At 35.7% G+C, this 18,405-nt stretch overlaps 1 protein-coding gene across 2 annotated transcripts in view; it reads right to left on the bottom strand.

Annotated features, from left to right (window-relative positions):
* Window positions 1-667: 667 nt before the first annotated feature.
* The window catches only part of LOC131061613 (adenylylsulfatase HINT3), a 117,647-nt gene continuing 99,909 nt past the window's right edge, over window positions 668-18,405 (bottom strand). For both annotated transcript variants that reach the window (XM_057995386.2, XM_057995385.2), the window contains one exon: window positions 668-1,429. In XM_057995386.2, the coding sequence (XP_057851369.1) occupies window positions 1,352-1,429 (78 nt within the window). In that variant the 3' untranslated portion in view covers window positions 668-1,351. The remainder of the gene's footprint in view (window positions 1,430-18,405) is intronic.

Here is an 18,405-nt window from a genome sequence, read left to right on the forward strand (position 1 = left end):
GAAATGTTTTATTAGCTTTCATTTATTATTTAAACAGCAAGCTCCTAAAAGACTGCAAAATTGTTTGAATTGTACCATCGAATATATTTCTCTGTTTAATCTTTAGTACACAAACAAAAAAGATAGTCTATCATCCACACCCAACCAAACTAATGACATAGCTCCAACTTGGAGAAAGAAAGTAGTATATTAAAAGTCAGTCAATAATGTTAATAAGTGAGAGCCATATATTACTAACCTCAATACCTTTTCTTGAGAACCCTTTCTGAAATTTAAAAAAAAAAAGATATTAATGTAAAAATACATTTTCTCTATAGCTTATACTAGCAGAAGAGAGTTCTAAAAGTGTCATTTCTCCGTATGCTCTGGACAAAACTAAAATTCATTTAAATCAGTTGTGGTTCTACATAACTACTACATGTTGTCCATAAGGATAAGGGCTTACAATGCACCACAAACCAGAGTTGCATCCTTTAACCCTAAGTAGATTCCCTGTGATAGGAATAATGGAGGATAGTTGTCCAGTAGGCTTGATATCAAATAGGTTAGTTCATTCTCGTGGTATTGTGTGTTCTGTGCATTAACAATGTAGAATTGAATATGTAATCAGCAAGAAATCAGAATGAAATGCAACATTGCAATTGCATAATAAAGTGCACAATTTGAATTGCTAAAGAGAAAAGCTACTTATATTTTTCAGTATTTGGAAAACAAAGTTCACAAATCGGATTGCTGGATGGAAGAGCTAGTAATATATGTTTTGGAGTGCTTGGCAAATAAAGAGCACGAATCAGATTGCTGAATAGAAAAGCTAATTACATAAAAGTTAAAAACATATAGCTTATGCAAAGAAGTAGGTTCCTTCCTCCTGAAGACCTCTCCATACGTCTTCAAGGGAAGTATAGAACCAGTACCACAATATGCATGAAAAAATGCAATTGGGAATAGAGTGGTGAAAGATCAAGTTATAGAATTCCCAGAATAGAATTATCCTCTCCTCAAGTGATGCACTGATGGGGAAGGACCAATTCAAAAATGAACCACCAAATGTTTAACCATATCTTTGTTAAAAATGAGATACAACATTTTATTTTACAAATTCTTTTGCCTGTAACTTTTTAATGTTGAAATGACCATTATTTACTTGTCACAATTAGGAACCAGAATTCCTCAAATCGTCTCCACATCTGCTCATATTGAGATCAGAATGTGAGTACTCAGTATACATCTTCAATTGTTAATAAGGTAAGATTAGAAATAGAGACAAATAGAAACCAGCATGCAATCAATATCTTCCCTCCATAAGATCAAAAAATGAATACAACCATGCAATGGAATCTAGCTACGTGTATCAGCAAGCAGGTATCATCACAGATAAATCTTCAGCAGGAAACTGAAATCTAACGAACAATTCTGGAGTTTCTTCAACCTGCTCAAAGTCCAACAAATTTCAGATAAGATATCTTCTTACTCAAAAAAATGCAGATGAGACCAAACATAGTCATAGAATTCTGATTCTGAAATCCAGGAAATTCGCCCCATATCACTCATCTTTGTTCAAGAGCACATCCCTACCCACTAATCTATCCATTCATCTAATTCCATGTGCATATGAAAAATAAAGCAAAAAAAAAAGGATGTCTATTAAGATACAAAAATGCTAGTAAGCCAATATTATAGACTTTAAATGTCATCAAAGTATTTACTCTCAAATGTTTCAGCTACTAAATAGTTGTACCACCAATACGTTAATGATACCAATATTCACAATTAAAATGTAATTTAAAGCTATGTTCCACAGCATTTCTGTGACAAGGGCAGCACGAAACTTGGGGACACATTTCTAGGACAGCAGAGAGCATGAGGCCTTTTTAGGGTATGGCAATTAAAAAATAGGGGAAATATAAAAATACAGGAAATTTTCAAATGTTCATATTATAAGGCATTCACCGTTTTCATTATATAATATATAACCATATTATGAAACATTATGGCTGAATTGAGAATTCACAACAAAACATACATATTAACAAATTTCAATGTCCAATCATTTGAGTTTTGTTAACAATGTGCACATACAACAAAATGACAAGGCTAAAAGATTACAACTACAAAATGACAAAATGTAAACTAGAAATACTACTGCTATGCCTCTGCCTCGTCTTTGCCTATATCAATATCAAAGTTTGAATCTAAGTCATTACCACCATGAGGAAATGCCTCATCCAACCCCAACCAATCCATCCTATGCCACCTTCTCATCAACACGTGCGGCATCTTTGGGATCAACATCCCACTAAGCAATTGGAGTTTATCAATACTCTAGAGTCTATGAATCTTTAAGTCACGAGGCACTATGCAAGGCCACCAATTCCTCCACTCATCAAAAGGAAGCCTATTCCCTAACTTGACTGAATGATAAGTTCTATGTAAAACAGAGGAACTAACAACTTGCGAAAGGAGGTGAGCCGAAAGTGGACCCTCTCTACATACATTTGCATCAAATTGAGCTTATGTAGCCCCATCTATTTCTCACCTCTAGTTTGTTAAATGTTGGACCCTAAAGATCAACAAAAGCAATCCATTATCCTCGAAAAAAACTTGCCTACTCAATGCTATACATCTTTTGAAGGACCTTCACGAACCCTTCTTTCACCTTTTGATCATCATAAGAAAGCACTCTCCCAAACACAATGCCATAGCATTTAGGATTTAGAGTAGACATTGCCATATAAAGTAGGGTGTTCATATCACTCAACTGCCACATCACAATGGACCTATATGCTCCTCAAGTTATCCTAAAACAAGATCCTTGTAATGAATTGATTGCTTCATCTATTCATGCATGTTGCCAAATGTCTCATAAATCTCTCCCAAACTACGATAGTCTGTATCAGCATATCTAGAACTTGCAGAATAAGTAAGATGTAAGAGTCTATTAACAATTTTTTTTAAAAAAAATAGGACTCAAATGATAGAGTGAGTATTAATACAATAAATTAAAATAATTTACAAGTTACAAAATTAATTACCTCACAATGGACCACCAATCATCATCAAGGATCTTTTGCTTCACACCCTTTCTTTGAATTATATTTGCCTTTGCACATCTACCCTACTCTAGATTAACTACCATTAACTGTAGAAGTTCATGCAGCTCAAACATCCTCTCTGATAAAATAAAGTAGTTAGCATGCCTAGTATCCACAAGTTTGAGGAATTATTTCCTTGAAAAAGTCCTAAAGGGAGTAATTGATGTATGGTGGTTGCAAATGAACATTTATATATCACTTACTGGTGGTTGCAAATGAACATTTGTATATTTCTTACTTCTGCCACCACTCTCTTCACCCAATCTATCTTCCCTATACCTTTCAATGTATTGTCCAATGCATGAACACAACATAAGGTCCAAAAAATGTGGTTTTAGGTACCCTCCACCATTATACCAAAACACTTACATATACATGCTAAATTGGTGACCAAATGTACAACATTTGAGGACCCAATCTCCTTTATGGAACCAATCACCCTTGCACTTCCTTGGACAATCAAAAACTCTAAGAAAACAAGAGCTAGGTACACATGTGACTATGATATTGATGAATGGTTGATGTCTAATATTCGCCTACCCATCCATGATAAGTGATCGACCTATCTTTAGCTAGGTTTGCCTCATATCCTCCATCAACAAACTTACCTTCAAACATTGTTTGTCGAGGAGATTGGTGTGTAGCCAATGTTCTCTAAAGAGGACATATGAGGAACCATTGTTGTTTGTTTTCTTCAACATGTTCTTAAAATAAGGGGGATGTGTCATATGAAATACATTGGCATGGCATAAAAAAATAGGTAACTATATCATCTATCTCTTCCCATGCTTTAACATTTAACATCCCTACCATCGTCCCCAACATTGCATTAGTCTTACTCTTTCCTTTCATAGAAACCTCACCGCTACAATATTGTTGTTCTTGTGGACACTTGAAGATCCCATGGTCAACTTCTCCACATCAATAGTAAGTGAACCATCTACATCTACACCTTCCTCTTGGTTCTTGATTGCAATTGTGAATTCAAGAAGTGATGCTCTCTTTCACTATTTTTTCGTCTTATATCTTCATCAAATTGTCCTCTTCCTCTAGAATTTTTATGTTGCTTCCTAACTAGCTTCTCATGTGCTCTCAAAGCACGCTAGTAGGCTTATTCTACCTATCTCACTAGGATCATGCTAAACAGCCATGCAAAGTCCATTGATGTAACTTGCAACATTTTCTTCATCATCCCCTACATAGCTAGCTCAATGTTGAAGATAAAACTCTTTGATATAAGCTTTGATAATCAACTCTCTATAGTTTAAGTTCTGTAATTTCTTGACCAATTTTAGACTGTAATTTGTAGGTAGAAAATTCAACTTCAACTTTGCCACCATTTGATCCCATAATCGAATTTTTTCTTTTCCCCTCCTCTCAAACTGTACATGATCCCATCAAAGGCATGCATGACCCTTCAACTTGGTACCAGCAAGCTTCACCCTCTTGGGCTGTTCTAAATTCAATTTTTAAATTACTTATCCATCTTTGCAATCATTTCCATGAGCTCTTCAGCATTCAACTTGCGTTATAGCATGACGTCTCTAACCATGGTCAATTTCAATAACAGATACTACCCCTTATGAAAGGCTCGTTCATATATTATCCTCCTTGTTCAGTTGGTTCTTATGATTTTTTTTCATCCTCACTTATATTGTCAACAGGTATACCTCTCCTTTGTGCTGTTTCCAAGGCCTCTTCTACCTTACTACCATTGCCCTTAAGCATCTCTGCCACTCTAGCATTACCATGTGCCATCTTTTCTTCTTAGCCTTGTACAACTATACAATCCAAACACTTGCAACAAAACCCCTCAAGGCCTTCAAGATTGACTTCTTCAACAATCCCATGAGCTTGAGCAGCTCTAATACCAATTTATGTAGTCCAATATTTGGTTGCCCAAACATGGGCAATAACTCAAGGCAGCCACACACACAAATTCCAATATAATGTAACAACCAACAAGAAGGATAGCGAAGATTTCATAAATATGTAAATACCAACATTATAGTGATTCAAGAAACATAATTTCAGAACTACAAATTCCCAACTAAACCTACATGCATTCCAAAAAACACTTTCTCAACATCATAGGTGCAAGTCCTAAGCAAGGATAGATAACAAATATTGGAGTTGATAATCTTGTGAGGATTAATACCAATAAACTTGTTTCTCTTGCTTTCCTAAAAACCACCTTCCCCCTTCTACAATCTGCACAAGTGTTGGTGCAAAAGTGGTTTTATTCCACTCACATTTAATTAAGTTTTCCTTAGGTAAGCAACATATTAAATTATTAGATATTAATTGCACATTATTTAATAATGTTCATAGTACATTTAATTTTTTCACTTGGTAGTTAGATGGCAGTTATTGCTACCTCATCACACCTCTACCATTTATACAGGGTATTTGTACATTTGTAAATCAGGTTATTGCATGAAATTCTACCCCAAATCAAATTGCTCTAAAATTGGAGATCTTGAGCCTAAGTTATGGCCATTCAAAGTTGGAATGCCAAAACCAAAATGTATATAGTGAGGGAGCAAGTAGGTTGGGGATTGGTTCCTGATGTTAGTAGTTGGAAAACTAAAGTTCATCAATATTTTCTCCAAGTTAACCAAATATTCTTTTTGACAAAGCAGTATATTCTATCAAAATATTCTTCTATCAAATTTTCTTGAGAAATAGAATCCCAAACAGAATAAAGAATATTCTTTTGTTGGTTTTAAAAATGCCCACCAACTACCTTGCCCTTTGCAGTGGCACCACGAGGCACTCGTTGGGCCCACAAGTATTCTGTTGACATAAGCATACCCAACCAAATTTTATTTTACTTATTTATTAATTTTGAAAATTATTCTGAAAATCAAAATATAGGCAAAAAAATTCCTTGAGGGCCTGGGCAAAGTACTCATATTTTGAAGATTTGATAATCAATCTCAAGGTTCTTGGCCTTCCGAACAAAATGGTAGGGTATGCTTAAATCCAAAAGACTCCAATATTGCAGCTACCTTATAGATTTGGCAACCACCTCCCAACTTCAAACCCTTGTAGATTTGGCCTCGCACATCCAATTTGGATGAAACAAAAAGCAAAATTGACTTTGTTGGGCACCCTGAACTCAATGGTGAGCTCATATTTGAACCAAAAAATCTCCCAAATGAAGGTTTAATACAAAATTACAAGGAAGAGCATACTCAAATTTTCCAAAACAGTGTTTCTCTAATTCTCCAAGTCGTATTTGGATGCAAGAGAAAAGAAAACTCAAATTTTCAAGATCCACCAAGATTCACAATCTAGCAAAAGCTCATGCACAAATCACTCTCAAGTCTAAGAAGTTGATTTGCAAATCTGAAGCTCTTAATCTAATACCAAGTTAGAGTCAAGTGGACTCAAGCTCCCAAAATCACATGCAAAACCAGAATGTCTTCCTACAAGAGTAAAGATCAAGTGCATAAATTTGCAATTGTTAAAATAGGATTTAATTTATATCAGACTAATATTATTTGTTCAATGTGCAGATTTAATATCGAGAATTCTAATCCTTCAAGATGAAAGTCAACAATATGTTAATGGTGCTGGAGTTTAATTTCTAACACTGTATTTGCTGATTCAATGGAGAGAGCATAATTTTCGATTTCTATTATTTTCTCCTTCGAAATCGGTTTGTATTTATATCTTCAATAGGGGCACGTTATGTGGGGACATGTCTCTACAACATGGAGGCATGTCCACACACAATGTGTCCCAAGGGATGCATTTGCCTAAAGATTTGTTAACTATCATTTAACTAATTCACAAACACAATATTTATTTATAAGTTCGATATTAATAAATGCGAACATGAATGTTTGATCAATCAATACAATCATGCAACCTTGCACTCGTTGGATGTATTAAGCCTTGGATATCCTTCCACGATTCAAGGCAGGAGAAAAGACAAGGATCTGATCACATACAGATCAGAATGGAGATTCGTTCAGGCATAGAAAGACGGCATGAAATATGATTATGTTTTATTCACACAAGAATGAAGTATGTGTGTATGTATGTCAGTTCACATGGTGGACTGACATACATACAAACATGTTTATGTAGGATTCATATCAATTCGTCATTCCAACGTCTGACCGATGCTATCATTCATCAACACTCCCTCTTAGCTAAGGGAAGATGATTAAGTATGGAGATATCAACTAACTCGTGATATTGAAGGATGAATTAAGAACATCAAGTCACATGAGCATCCTAGTTATGATATGCGCACTGACATCACATCTCATGATGTCTATCATAGCAGGTCATGGCATTTTCATGGATATTACGTCACATAATACCCACCATGATCATCTCATAAGAAGCATAATGATATTCAACTAATATCAAGTCTTGTGATATCTATCACTAAGCCCAAGAAATATAAACTATCATGATATGTCCATGAATATCAAGTCACATGATAATCATCATGATAGTGGATAGATCCTTGTAAAGTTGTCACCTTTCAATAATGTACACAGGGCAGGCCCATAAGTCATAGAATCACACATATGACAAAAGAGTTTACGCTTTAAACATCTTTATTTATATTAATACAATAGAAATTTAGAAATTCTTTCAATAACTTACATTTCAATCATACCAAGTTTCTTCCTGAAGTATTCAACTTTTACTCTGGGGAGAGGTTTGGTAAGAATGTCAACTGTTTGATCACTTGTATTAATATACTCCATCCGAATCACATTCCTTTCTACCATGTCTCTCACATAGTGGTAAGGAATCTCTATATGCTTCGATCTATCATGGAACACTAGATTTACAGACAATTTGATGCAACTTTGATTGTCACAGTGGATGATAGTAGACTTTAGAGGCTCTCCAAATAATCCCACAAGTAGTTTTTGGAGCCATACTGCTTCTCTAGCTCCCAAAGATGCTGCAATGTATTCGGCTTCTGTTGAGCATTGTACTATTGAAGACTGTTTTCTGCATATCCAAGAAATCATAGCTGATCTCAAACTGAAGCAACATCCTGATGTGCTTTTCCTATCAGTCACACTTCCAGCCCAATCGGAATCAGAGTAACCATGTAGATTTAGATGATCATTTTTATATTTGAGTCCAAGTACAATAGTACCTTGAAGGTACCTTAATATATGCTTAGCAGCAACAAGATGTATTTCTCGAGGTTCACACATAAACTGGCTCAAGGCATTTACTGCATAGCAAATATCTCGTCGAGTGTTAACCAGGTACATCAATGACTCAATAATCTGTCTGTAAAGAGTGGGGTTAGCAAGTCTGGATTCTGCCATTGCTTCTTTTAGTTTATGTTAAGTTGGTTTCCATGGGTGTTGACATAGGTCTGCAGCCCCACATTCCAAATCTTTTTAGAATATCTATGGTGTATTTCCCTTGATTTAGAAAAATACCAGGTTTCTGCCAAACTTCCAATCCAAGGAAGTAGTGTAAACTGCCCAAGTCTTTCATATCAAATTTTGATGCCAGGTCCTTACATTGAATAATAAGATGATCTTCTCCTGTAATTAGCAGATCATCAACATATAGGATAAGTATCAAAATATCACCATTAATTACTTTTAAGTAAAGATTTGGATCTGCATCATTTTTGGTGAACCCTAGACCCAACAAATAGATGTCGATCCTCTCATACCAAGCTCGGGGAGCCTGTTTAAGTCCGTATAAAGCTTTCTTTAATTTGCACATATGTGAAGTTGCATTATGAATCACAAAGCCCTCAAGTTGTTCTAGATAGACTTCCTCATCAATAGTCCCATTTAAGAATGCAGTTTTCACGTCCATCTGATGGATCTTCCATCCTTTAGCAGCTGCAATAGCTATGATTGCTCTAACAGAAGTATACTGGGCAACATGTCCAAATGTCTCTTCATAATCAATACCTTCTTTCTGTGAAAATCCTTTGGCAACAAAACATGCTTTATCTTTCTCTGTACTGCCATCTGCAGCATGTTTGATCTTGAAAAGCCATTTGGAGGAGACAACAGATTTCTCTTTTGGTCTAGGAACTATATCCCAAACATTATTCTTTAGAATGGATTGGTACTCTTCTATCATAGCATCCTTCCAAACTTAATGCTTGAGGGCCTCTATAACACCAGTAGGTTCAGAATTTATGATTTCACTCATTAATGCACCATATGTCAATTTCTAAGGCCTCTTGCTCTCTCTGAATGTTCCTTTGGGTGCTGTAAGGATTTATGCTTCATGCATCATCTTTCTGGCCCAAAGTGGTCTCTTGTGATTATTTTCTAGTTCCTCTTCTTGAGTCTTAGGTAGAATCTGACTTTCATTTGTAGTTTCATCTGTATACTCCCTCTGAAACTCAGGGGAAATATCTTCTTCCATCCTTTTATGTGAATCAGGTGTTTCTACCTCATCTGATCTCTTGGACTTCTTAAAGGCAATGCCTTCTTCAAAGATGACATCTCTACTTAGCTCAATTTGTCTTTGTCCAGGTATATATATTTTGTAAGCTTTTGAGGTTTCACTGTAGCCTACAAAAATTCCTCTTCTCCTAGAAGGTTCTAGTTTCAGTCTCTTCTCTTTGGGCACATGAATGTAGACTAGGCACCCAAACATTATTAAGTGACTAATATCTGGTTTTACACCAGTAAAGGCTTCTTCAGGAGTCTTATTTTCCAAATGTGAGTGAGGACATCTATTTTGAATGTATATGGCTGCATTTGAAGCTTCGGCCCAGAATGAAGTTCCTAGGTTTTGATCATAAAGCATAGCTCTGGCTGCTTCTACTATGGTCATGTTTTTCCTCTCAGCAACTCCATTTTGTTGGGGATTATAGGGTACAATAAACTCCCTCTTAATCCCTACATGTACACAAAACTCTATAAAAATTTCAGAAGTGTATTCTTTTCCATTGTCAGTTCTAAGTATTTTAACTTTCTTTACAAAAGAATTCTCAGTGATAGCTTTCAATTCTTTAAACCTATTAAGGATCTCTTTTGATTCTTTGCACTTTAAAAAGTATATCCAGGTCTTCCTGGAGAAATCATCAATGAAAATTACATAATACAAAAATCCCCCTTATGGAGGGTATGGACATGGGTCCACATAAGTCAGAATGAACTAATTCTAACACAGCTTTAGTTTTACTCAAACTATTAGGAAAAGTACTTTTATTATTTTTATCCAAGGCACATCCTTTACATGCCCCATTGTGAGTTTGAATCATTTTAGGTGGTTCGGTTACAAATTCATCCATGGAAGTTAGGGCACGAAAGTGAATATGGCCTAATCTTCGATGCCAGATCTCGTTAGGGTCAGACGTCTCATGTATGAGAGCTTGATTCAACTCAGTGCAAAGTTTGTAAAGGTGTCCTTTCCTTATGCCTATAGTTTGAGCCTTTTTTATGGTTGCGTTTTTTGCCCATGCTAGGTCTTTTCCTTCCATGAATGTAATTTTGTATCCGTCATCTTCAAGGGCTGATATAGATATTAATTTTTTCTTAATACCTGGCACATATTCCAACTTTTACTAGATGTGTCGATTCGTCCCCAATTGTAACTTCTTCGTCAGATTCTTCCATCATGGTCTCTAGGTGATCTCGGTATCCTGTAATGTGCCTAGATGATCCGCTGTCAATTACCCATGTATTTAATTTGTTTGAAACTTGATTGGATAATGCTGAGTAGAAGGCAAATTTCTCATAATCATGGTCTATATTCGTCTTCCCTGTTTTAGCAAATGAGGCTTGTTTTGTCCTGTTAGGGCACTTGACTGCATAGTGTCCGTATTGGTCACACCTAAAACACTGAATTTGTGATAGGTCCTTCTGCTTGGATGAACCTTTTCCATGATAATTTCTCTTCCTTTTAAAGTTCTTCTTCTTCCCTTTCTTATGAGAATTTGTGTTGAGTACATGAATATCCTCATCTATGGATTTCTGCTTTCCCTTTGTTATTTGCCTTGACTCTTCTTGTAGACAGACAGATCTTAATCGATCAAACTTGGGGAGCTTGGATCTTGCGCTTATTCCTTGAACAAAATATTCCCATGAGTTTGGAAGACCGCCTAAGGTTATTAGAGTCAATTCCTTGCTATCAATTTCATAACCAACTGTTGATAGTTGATCCCTTAGTTCAATGAATCTTATGAAGTATGCATTGAGAGATTCTCCCTTGTTCATACTTATATTGTTGATTTGTCTTTTTAGGGCAAGGGTTCTACCTGTATTGTTTATTTCAAATGCACTTTCAAGAGATTTGAACATAAGGTATGCAATTTCATGTTTTGCCAATATAGGTACAATATGATCTCTGACTCCATCCACTATAAGTTTCATGGCTTTCTCATTGCTTTCAATCCATTGAGTTTCTCAGGTTCATTTTCAAGCTCAGTTTTCTTTTCTTTCACGAAGGAGTATAATTTATTCTCCTTTAGAAGCATCATGATTCTTAGCTTCCAAGAGATGAAATTGTTGGCTCCTTCAAGTCGATCTTCAAATCTGATCATGCTTGACATTTTGAAGAATGAAGTGTGACTGTAATATTGAATAAATAATGGTCTGATATCTCAAACTTAATCTTGGATCTTCCTTTACCAAGGCTCTAATACCATGTTAAAATAGGATTAAATTTATATCAGACTAATATTATTTGTTCAATGTGCAGATTTAATATCTAGAATTCTAATCCTTCAAGATGAAAGTCAACAATATGTTAATGGAGTTGGAGTTTAATTTCTAACACTGTATTTGCTGATTCAATGGAGAGATCATAATTTTTTATTTCTATTATTTTCTCCTTTGAAATCGGTTTGTATTTATATCTTCAATAGGGGCACGTTATGTGGGGACATGTCTCCACAAGCGTGGAGGCATGTCCACACACAACGTGTCCCAAGGGATGCGTTTGCCTAAAGATTTTTTAACTATCATTTAACTAATTCACAAACACAACCGCCGATTTATTTATAAGTTCGATATTAATAAATGCGAACCTGAATGTTTGATCAATCAATACAATCATGCAACCTTGAACTCATTGGATGTATTAAGCCTTGGATATCCTTCCACGATTCACGGCAAGAGAAAAGACAAGGATCTGATCACATACAGATCAAAATGGAGATTCATTCAGGCATAGAAAGACGGCATGAAATATGATTATGTTTTATTCACACAAGAATGAAATATGTGTGTGTATGTATGTCAGTTCACATGGTGGACTGACATACATACATACATACTAACATGTTTATGTAGGATTCATATTAATTCGTCATTCTGTCGTCTGACCGATGCTATCATTCATCAACAGCAATAATGGATGCAAAATATATAGATCAAATGTGATCAATAAGGTGCATATGTAATACGAAATGTACCATATGAGACCTTGCTTATATGGGCAAGGTTGAGAGGTCCGACTACCTTCGATGATGACAAATGTCTTAATCCTATGTCATGTGAACAGCTAGGGGATAAGATCCCATGACTACAAGAACTTTCTAGAAAGATTCCTAACTTCTTACGTAAGCCTAACATGTGAACATGTGTGAAAATGGATCTAACTAGGAACTAGTAGGATAATTTGTCGTGTTCTTCACACTACAAAGGGGGGAACCAAATAGAAAATACCCTTGTTTACACCAACACTCTTGACCACTAGTCATTGTGACTCATCCATCCAATAGGGCATATAAATAGTTGTATTTTCTTTTCATTAGGAAAATTAGAAACCAATGAGAATGTCAATTTCTATTAATATGGGCTTTCATTTTCAGTATCAATATAGAAACTTGGTAACAACAATGCCAAAGATCTTGGGTAAAGTTTTTAGGGTAAATTTGAAAATCCTGCATTTTCCACTTGGTGTTTGTGTTTCTCATGGAACTTCAGTAGGTTGTCTTTTGCAAAGGTCTGTCTCCAGTGAGGCTAAGTGTCATGTCCCTTTCCTGATTGGTTGGCCAAAAAATTCAATCTTATGGCCCAATTATCGCTTTAATTGGGCACTCCAATAAAGTATCCTTAATTATGATATTAGGGAAAATTAATTTGAATATAAGAGACCAAAAATAATGTCTGTAAGGGCAAATTCTAGCACCCAGACTATTAATTTCATGAAGTCAATTTTCCACTGGAGCTTTCAAGGACAACTGCCCTTGGTAGCAGGATCTAGGGGACAAAACCCTTTGGAGGCAAAGTGGTTTCTGGACAAAAAGGCCCAAGCTCAAAGAAGAAATTCATATCAGCTGAGTAGCAGCCTTTAGCACGCAAGTGTTGAGGTTGGCAAATTCATTGCTGCACCTTCAGCAGCCCTTTGTGAGGCAAACATATTCATATTTTAATTTATTTTCCCACTTCTATTCAATGGTCAGGTAATCGATTGTTAGTTTCATAATAACTGTCTGTGGCACTTTCATTCTGTATTTTATTTTTATTCCTTAACTGTGCACTGAATATTCATTTGATAAGATTCAATTATTCCGCACTCTATTCTGGTTATTATAATTGCTGGTTACTATGGTCATTTTAAATTGTGGCCATTTGAATCATATCACTGGTTAATGTTTATATATTGCAATCTGGAATTTAATTCATACCATGGTGATTAAGACATCTACTGCTTAATATTTATGATCATCTAAATCCAAAGAATTATCATAGCAAATAAGGATCACTGTTAGCCGCTAACAGTCCGCAATTTATGATATTGCTTTGCTGTCATTCTGCTGTGAATATTGTAGGGTAAATTGTAAAATTTTATCACTTTCCCAATTGATATGGACAAATAAAGTAATAATAACAATCAATCAATCAATCAATATATATGTGTGTGTGTGTGTGTGTGTGTTACAATGGTAATTGCATTATTTTATTCAATGAATGAAGATGTACATATAGCAATAACAAAGACGATGTTTCCTAAAGAAACAATCATTCACTGAGAACGGAATTAGAAAGAACCTAATCTAACTAAGATTACACTAAAAATACATTATTGACCATTAATAATAAGATATGCAAATATTATTCTAATACCCTCCCTTAATGGTCAATCTATCAATTACACCAAGTTGCCCCTTAAATTTTACAAACTTGTCTAGCCTCAGAGACTTCATGAGGATGTTGTAGTCTAATCCTCAGTTAGAACATATTGCAACCCAATCCATCTTCTACAAGCTTGCGAATGAAATGACAATGAAGCTCAACATGCTTGGTCCGCTTATGGAATACTGGATTTTTGGCAAGTTTGAGCACCCCTTGATTGTCACAAAATAGGGGTGAAGGAGCTGCTTGAGACATTTACATGTCAAAAAACATCCTTCAAAGCCAAGCTGCCTAACAAGCTGCTTTAATAATTCCCCAATATTCTGCTTCAGTCAAGGGGAAAACTACTGCCCACTACTTCTTGATGGTCCACATGACTACACCAATGCCTAGATTGAAGACATACCCAAATGTAGATTTCCTGTCATCAGCAAAACTTGCCCAATCTAAGTCTATGAAAATGATGAGTCTAGGATCTTTGCTTCTACCATACAGAATGTCAATGTCAGAAATGCCCTTCACATATCTCAGCACAAGCTTCGCTACAACCAAGTGTTCAGCTTTAGGAGCTCTCATTAAGCGAGAGATGTAGCTCACAACATAACTAAGGTCAAATCTAGTGGCGGTGAGATAGATGAGACTACCCACTAGTTGCCTAAACGCAGATTCATCCACCACAAAGAAATTTGATTTGGCTGACAACTTTAGCCCTTTCTCCATAGGTGTGGATTCTAGAACTTATCCAACAAACTCCTTTCATACTTTGATTGAGAGATGAAGATACTATTATTTGTCTACCAAACATCAACACCTAAGCAGTAATGCAAAAATCCCAAGTGTGTTGTGTCAAAGTACTGGCACAAACTCTGTATGATCTACTTGATTAAAAGTGTCGAACTACCAGTAATAATCAGATCATCAACATAGAGGACAAGTAGAAGAATATCACCACCAATAGTTTTGACATACATATTGAAATCGGAAGGACTTCTCTGAAAGCCTTGATGATTGAGGTACTTATCAATTTTTATGTACCAATCCCGATAACCCTGTTTTAGGCAATAGAGTGCTTTCACCAGTCTGCAAACACGGTGTTCTCTATTGGAAACCTTGAAACCAGGAGGCTGCATCATATTGACTTCTTCCTACAACTCACCATTGAGGAATGCACTCTTAACGTCCATTTGATGGACTTTCCATCCAAACTAAGCTGAAATGGCAAGGACAAGCCAAATGGTACTCATTTTTGTTGTGGGAGCGAAATTCTCCTCATAGTCAATGCCCTTCTTTTGTAAGAACCCCCTAGCAACTAGTTGAGCCTTGTACTTATCAAGGGTTCCATCAGCCTTATACTTAACTTTATACACCCATTTGTAGCCAATGGGCTTCTTCCCTGGTGGAAGATTAAACAAGACCCAAGTATTGTTCTTCAGAAAACTATGGTGTTCAGCTTCCATAACCTTTTCCCACTCAAGTATAACTTTAGCCTCTATATATGTTTGAGGCTCATAAACACTATGAATGTTGGCCATAAAAGCAAAATTTACTGTATGTTGCCGCTTGCTCTTGTTTCTAGATGATCTACCCTCAATGAGCTTGTTAGTTGAAAATTTTGTACACTTGGGGAAATATACAAAATTGTGGTTTCAACCATAGCACACGAGTAAAAACTCTCCTAATTAAGGGAAGGTTCCCCCTATCTAACTAAAACTGAAATAAAAACAGGATGGTACAGCAATCTTCCTTCTTTCTTCAAGAAAGACAATATCCTTTTCTCTTCACAGAAAAGGATAGCGATTGAATATGTACAACAGTAACTACTTTCAAGTGAAATGAGAAAAAGAAAATGAAGTTTCCCTGAAAGCGCAAAGACTTCCGTCACTTCCTTCGGGACAGGACAGCAATATCAAGCTCAAAGACTTGACTATTGGAAATCCTATCTACCCTTTGCTATACTAAATTTTACAATGAATAAAAGACAACAACTCAAAGACTGGAATAATCTATTCTTTCAACACAAAGACAAGAACTAATGCAAGCTCAAAGACCTGCTGCTATTTCTTATCAAACAGTAATTTTTCCTCAAGAATAGACACAAGCTCAAAGACTTGCTGCTCCTTCTAGAGATTTTCCTATTTTAATTAATCTTCTCTACTTGCAGCTCAAAGATTGCAAATCAGATTGGACTAAGCTCCTTTAGAAACACTTTGCATAGAAGAAATAAAAAGATTCAAACTCAAACATGTAGCTCAAAGACTCAAAACTTGAGTAATCCTTCTTTATTATTCTTTAAAACCTTCAATTCACATACATAAGCTCAAAGACTTCTTGCTGTAAATTTGGCAGAGTTTTTGCTTGTTTTCCAAAAGATATCAATTACAACAAACCCCTCAAGTATTTATAGAAGAGGAGCCTTGAGAAAAAGGTGGGAGGATCCTAACTAACTTGAGAGATTCTCTCAACCACCAAGACTCATTCAATAACTAACTAAGACTTATTCCAACTAAAGTCCTAATCGGACACAACTTGTAGTTGCCTTACATGTAATTACAAAAGTGCAAGTAATGTGTAACTTGCATTTTACAAAAAATACTTTTACATGTAACTTGTCAAAACAAAATTACAAATGCATAACTAAAACTATTCCATGTGTCTAAAGACACAACTCTAACTGCAACATTCTTTGTCTGTGATGATCTTCATGTCGCTTCAGCATGCTAGAAGTTGAAGTATTCTGGAGTGGTAAAGACATCTTGAACCGGAACGGGAACTTGCATCCTTATCTTCTTGCTTGTGGTAGTACTAGATTTTCAAGAACGGGTGCCTTCCTTTTTTCATGTCATGACCATCTTTATCTTGAAAGCATTCTATGCTCTCAACCATGAATTGTTGTTGTATCTCTTCTTTGTATCATCCTTCATTCTTAAGATTTGCTTGCAAAATAAGGCCCATGCCTTAATCCATTGATTTGGTAGATCGTGTGTGCAAACCGAACTGACAAGGGAAGAGAGAAATTGATGCAAAAATGGGCTCACAAGTGAATTTCGGGTTTTGGAAGCTGCGTTACATGTGTGGGATAAACAAGAGCATTAACTTGCAATTGTGGGGAGCAAACATGCAACTTCATATGTGTAATGGGTAACTACAAGTTTGCACTTGTAATTGGACCTTTAAAACTCATTTTCAAGTGTTTTTTGAGTGCATTTTGGACCAATTTTGGGTTCTGGATGGCTGACTGCAGGTAGACTTTTAAATGGGGAAAATGAATGAAGGTGTGAAATGAATGGATGAAATGGTATGTACGGATGATGGAAATGAATATGAAAAGATTTTGGGAAGATCATCTTCAAGAAAATGGGAAGAACTTTCAACATGTAATCCGGTTCTAAACACCCGATTTTGAAAGAATGGGTATTTTCATCTTTGCAACTTCATATTTAAACAAAAGATGGTTAAATCTTTTATCCGTAAGGGAAGAACAATGATTTTCATCCAACTTGTAATCGGGATTTAAAATCCCGAATACAAGTAAAGAGGGAAAATGGGGAAGAACAACGCAATTCACAAATTGCTATCAAAGGGGAAAATCTCTCTCACAAAAACCGATTTTTGGGGAAGAACCAACCATTTACAAATTTACAACTAGAAAGAAAAAACAAGAAAACAAGAAAACAAGAAAAATGAAACAAGAAGAAAATAAATCTTACCTTGCTCCAATCTGAAAATGCCTCTCCAAAAGATGATCAATCTTTGAAATAAAGAAGAATATCTCTTAAAAAGAAATTAACCGTATTCCAAAACCCTAGCCACGTTTTTGAAAAAAAAGCCCAAAACTTAAAAACGTGGCAGCAAATGCATGAGAAATGGCATGGAAAATGGCCAAGACTCTTTCTAACCTCAACGCCTTAGCATACCAAGCCAAAACGATTCATAACATTGCTGATTCGTGGCATTCCAAATGGCCAAAAAACGTGGTTTTTGGTAAAAACATGTTTTCTATTATAAACCAAAAAAACAGCAAACTTAACCTCCATGTGGCGTGAAAGGTGTTTGAAAATGCATGGAAATAGGAAGGAATCCAAAATGCCTTCTATCTCCCAAAAAATCTCCACAAAAATTTGCTTAAAATCCTCAAAAAAAAAACGTTTTTCCTTGCAATTTGGGTTTTTTGGAACAAATGGCAAGTTTAAAATGCATGAAACAATGAAAATCGGGTTTTTTGGAGAATATAACAAGTTTAAAATTTCACTTTTTCAACATGT

This window comes from Cryptomeria japonica, chromosome 4 (genome assembly GCF_030272615.1).
Source record: "Cryptomeria japonica chromosome 4, Sugi_1.0, whole genome shotgun sequence".
NCBI lineage: Eukaryota > Viridiplantae > Streptophyta > Pinopsida > Cupressales > Cupressaceae > Cryptomeria > Cryptomeria japonica.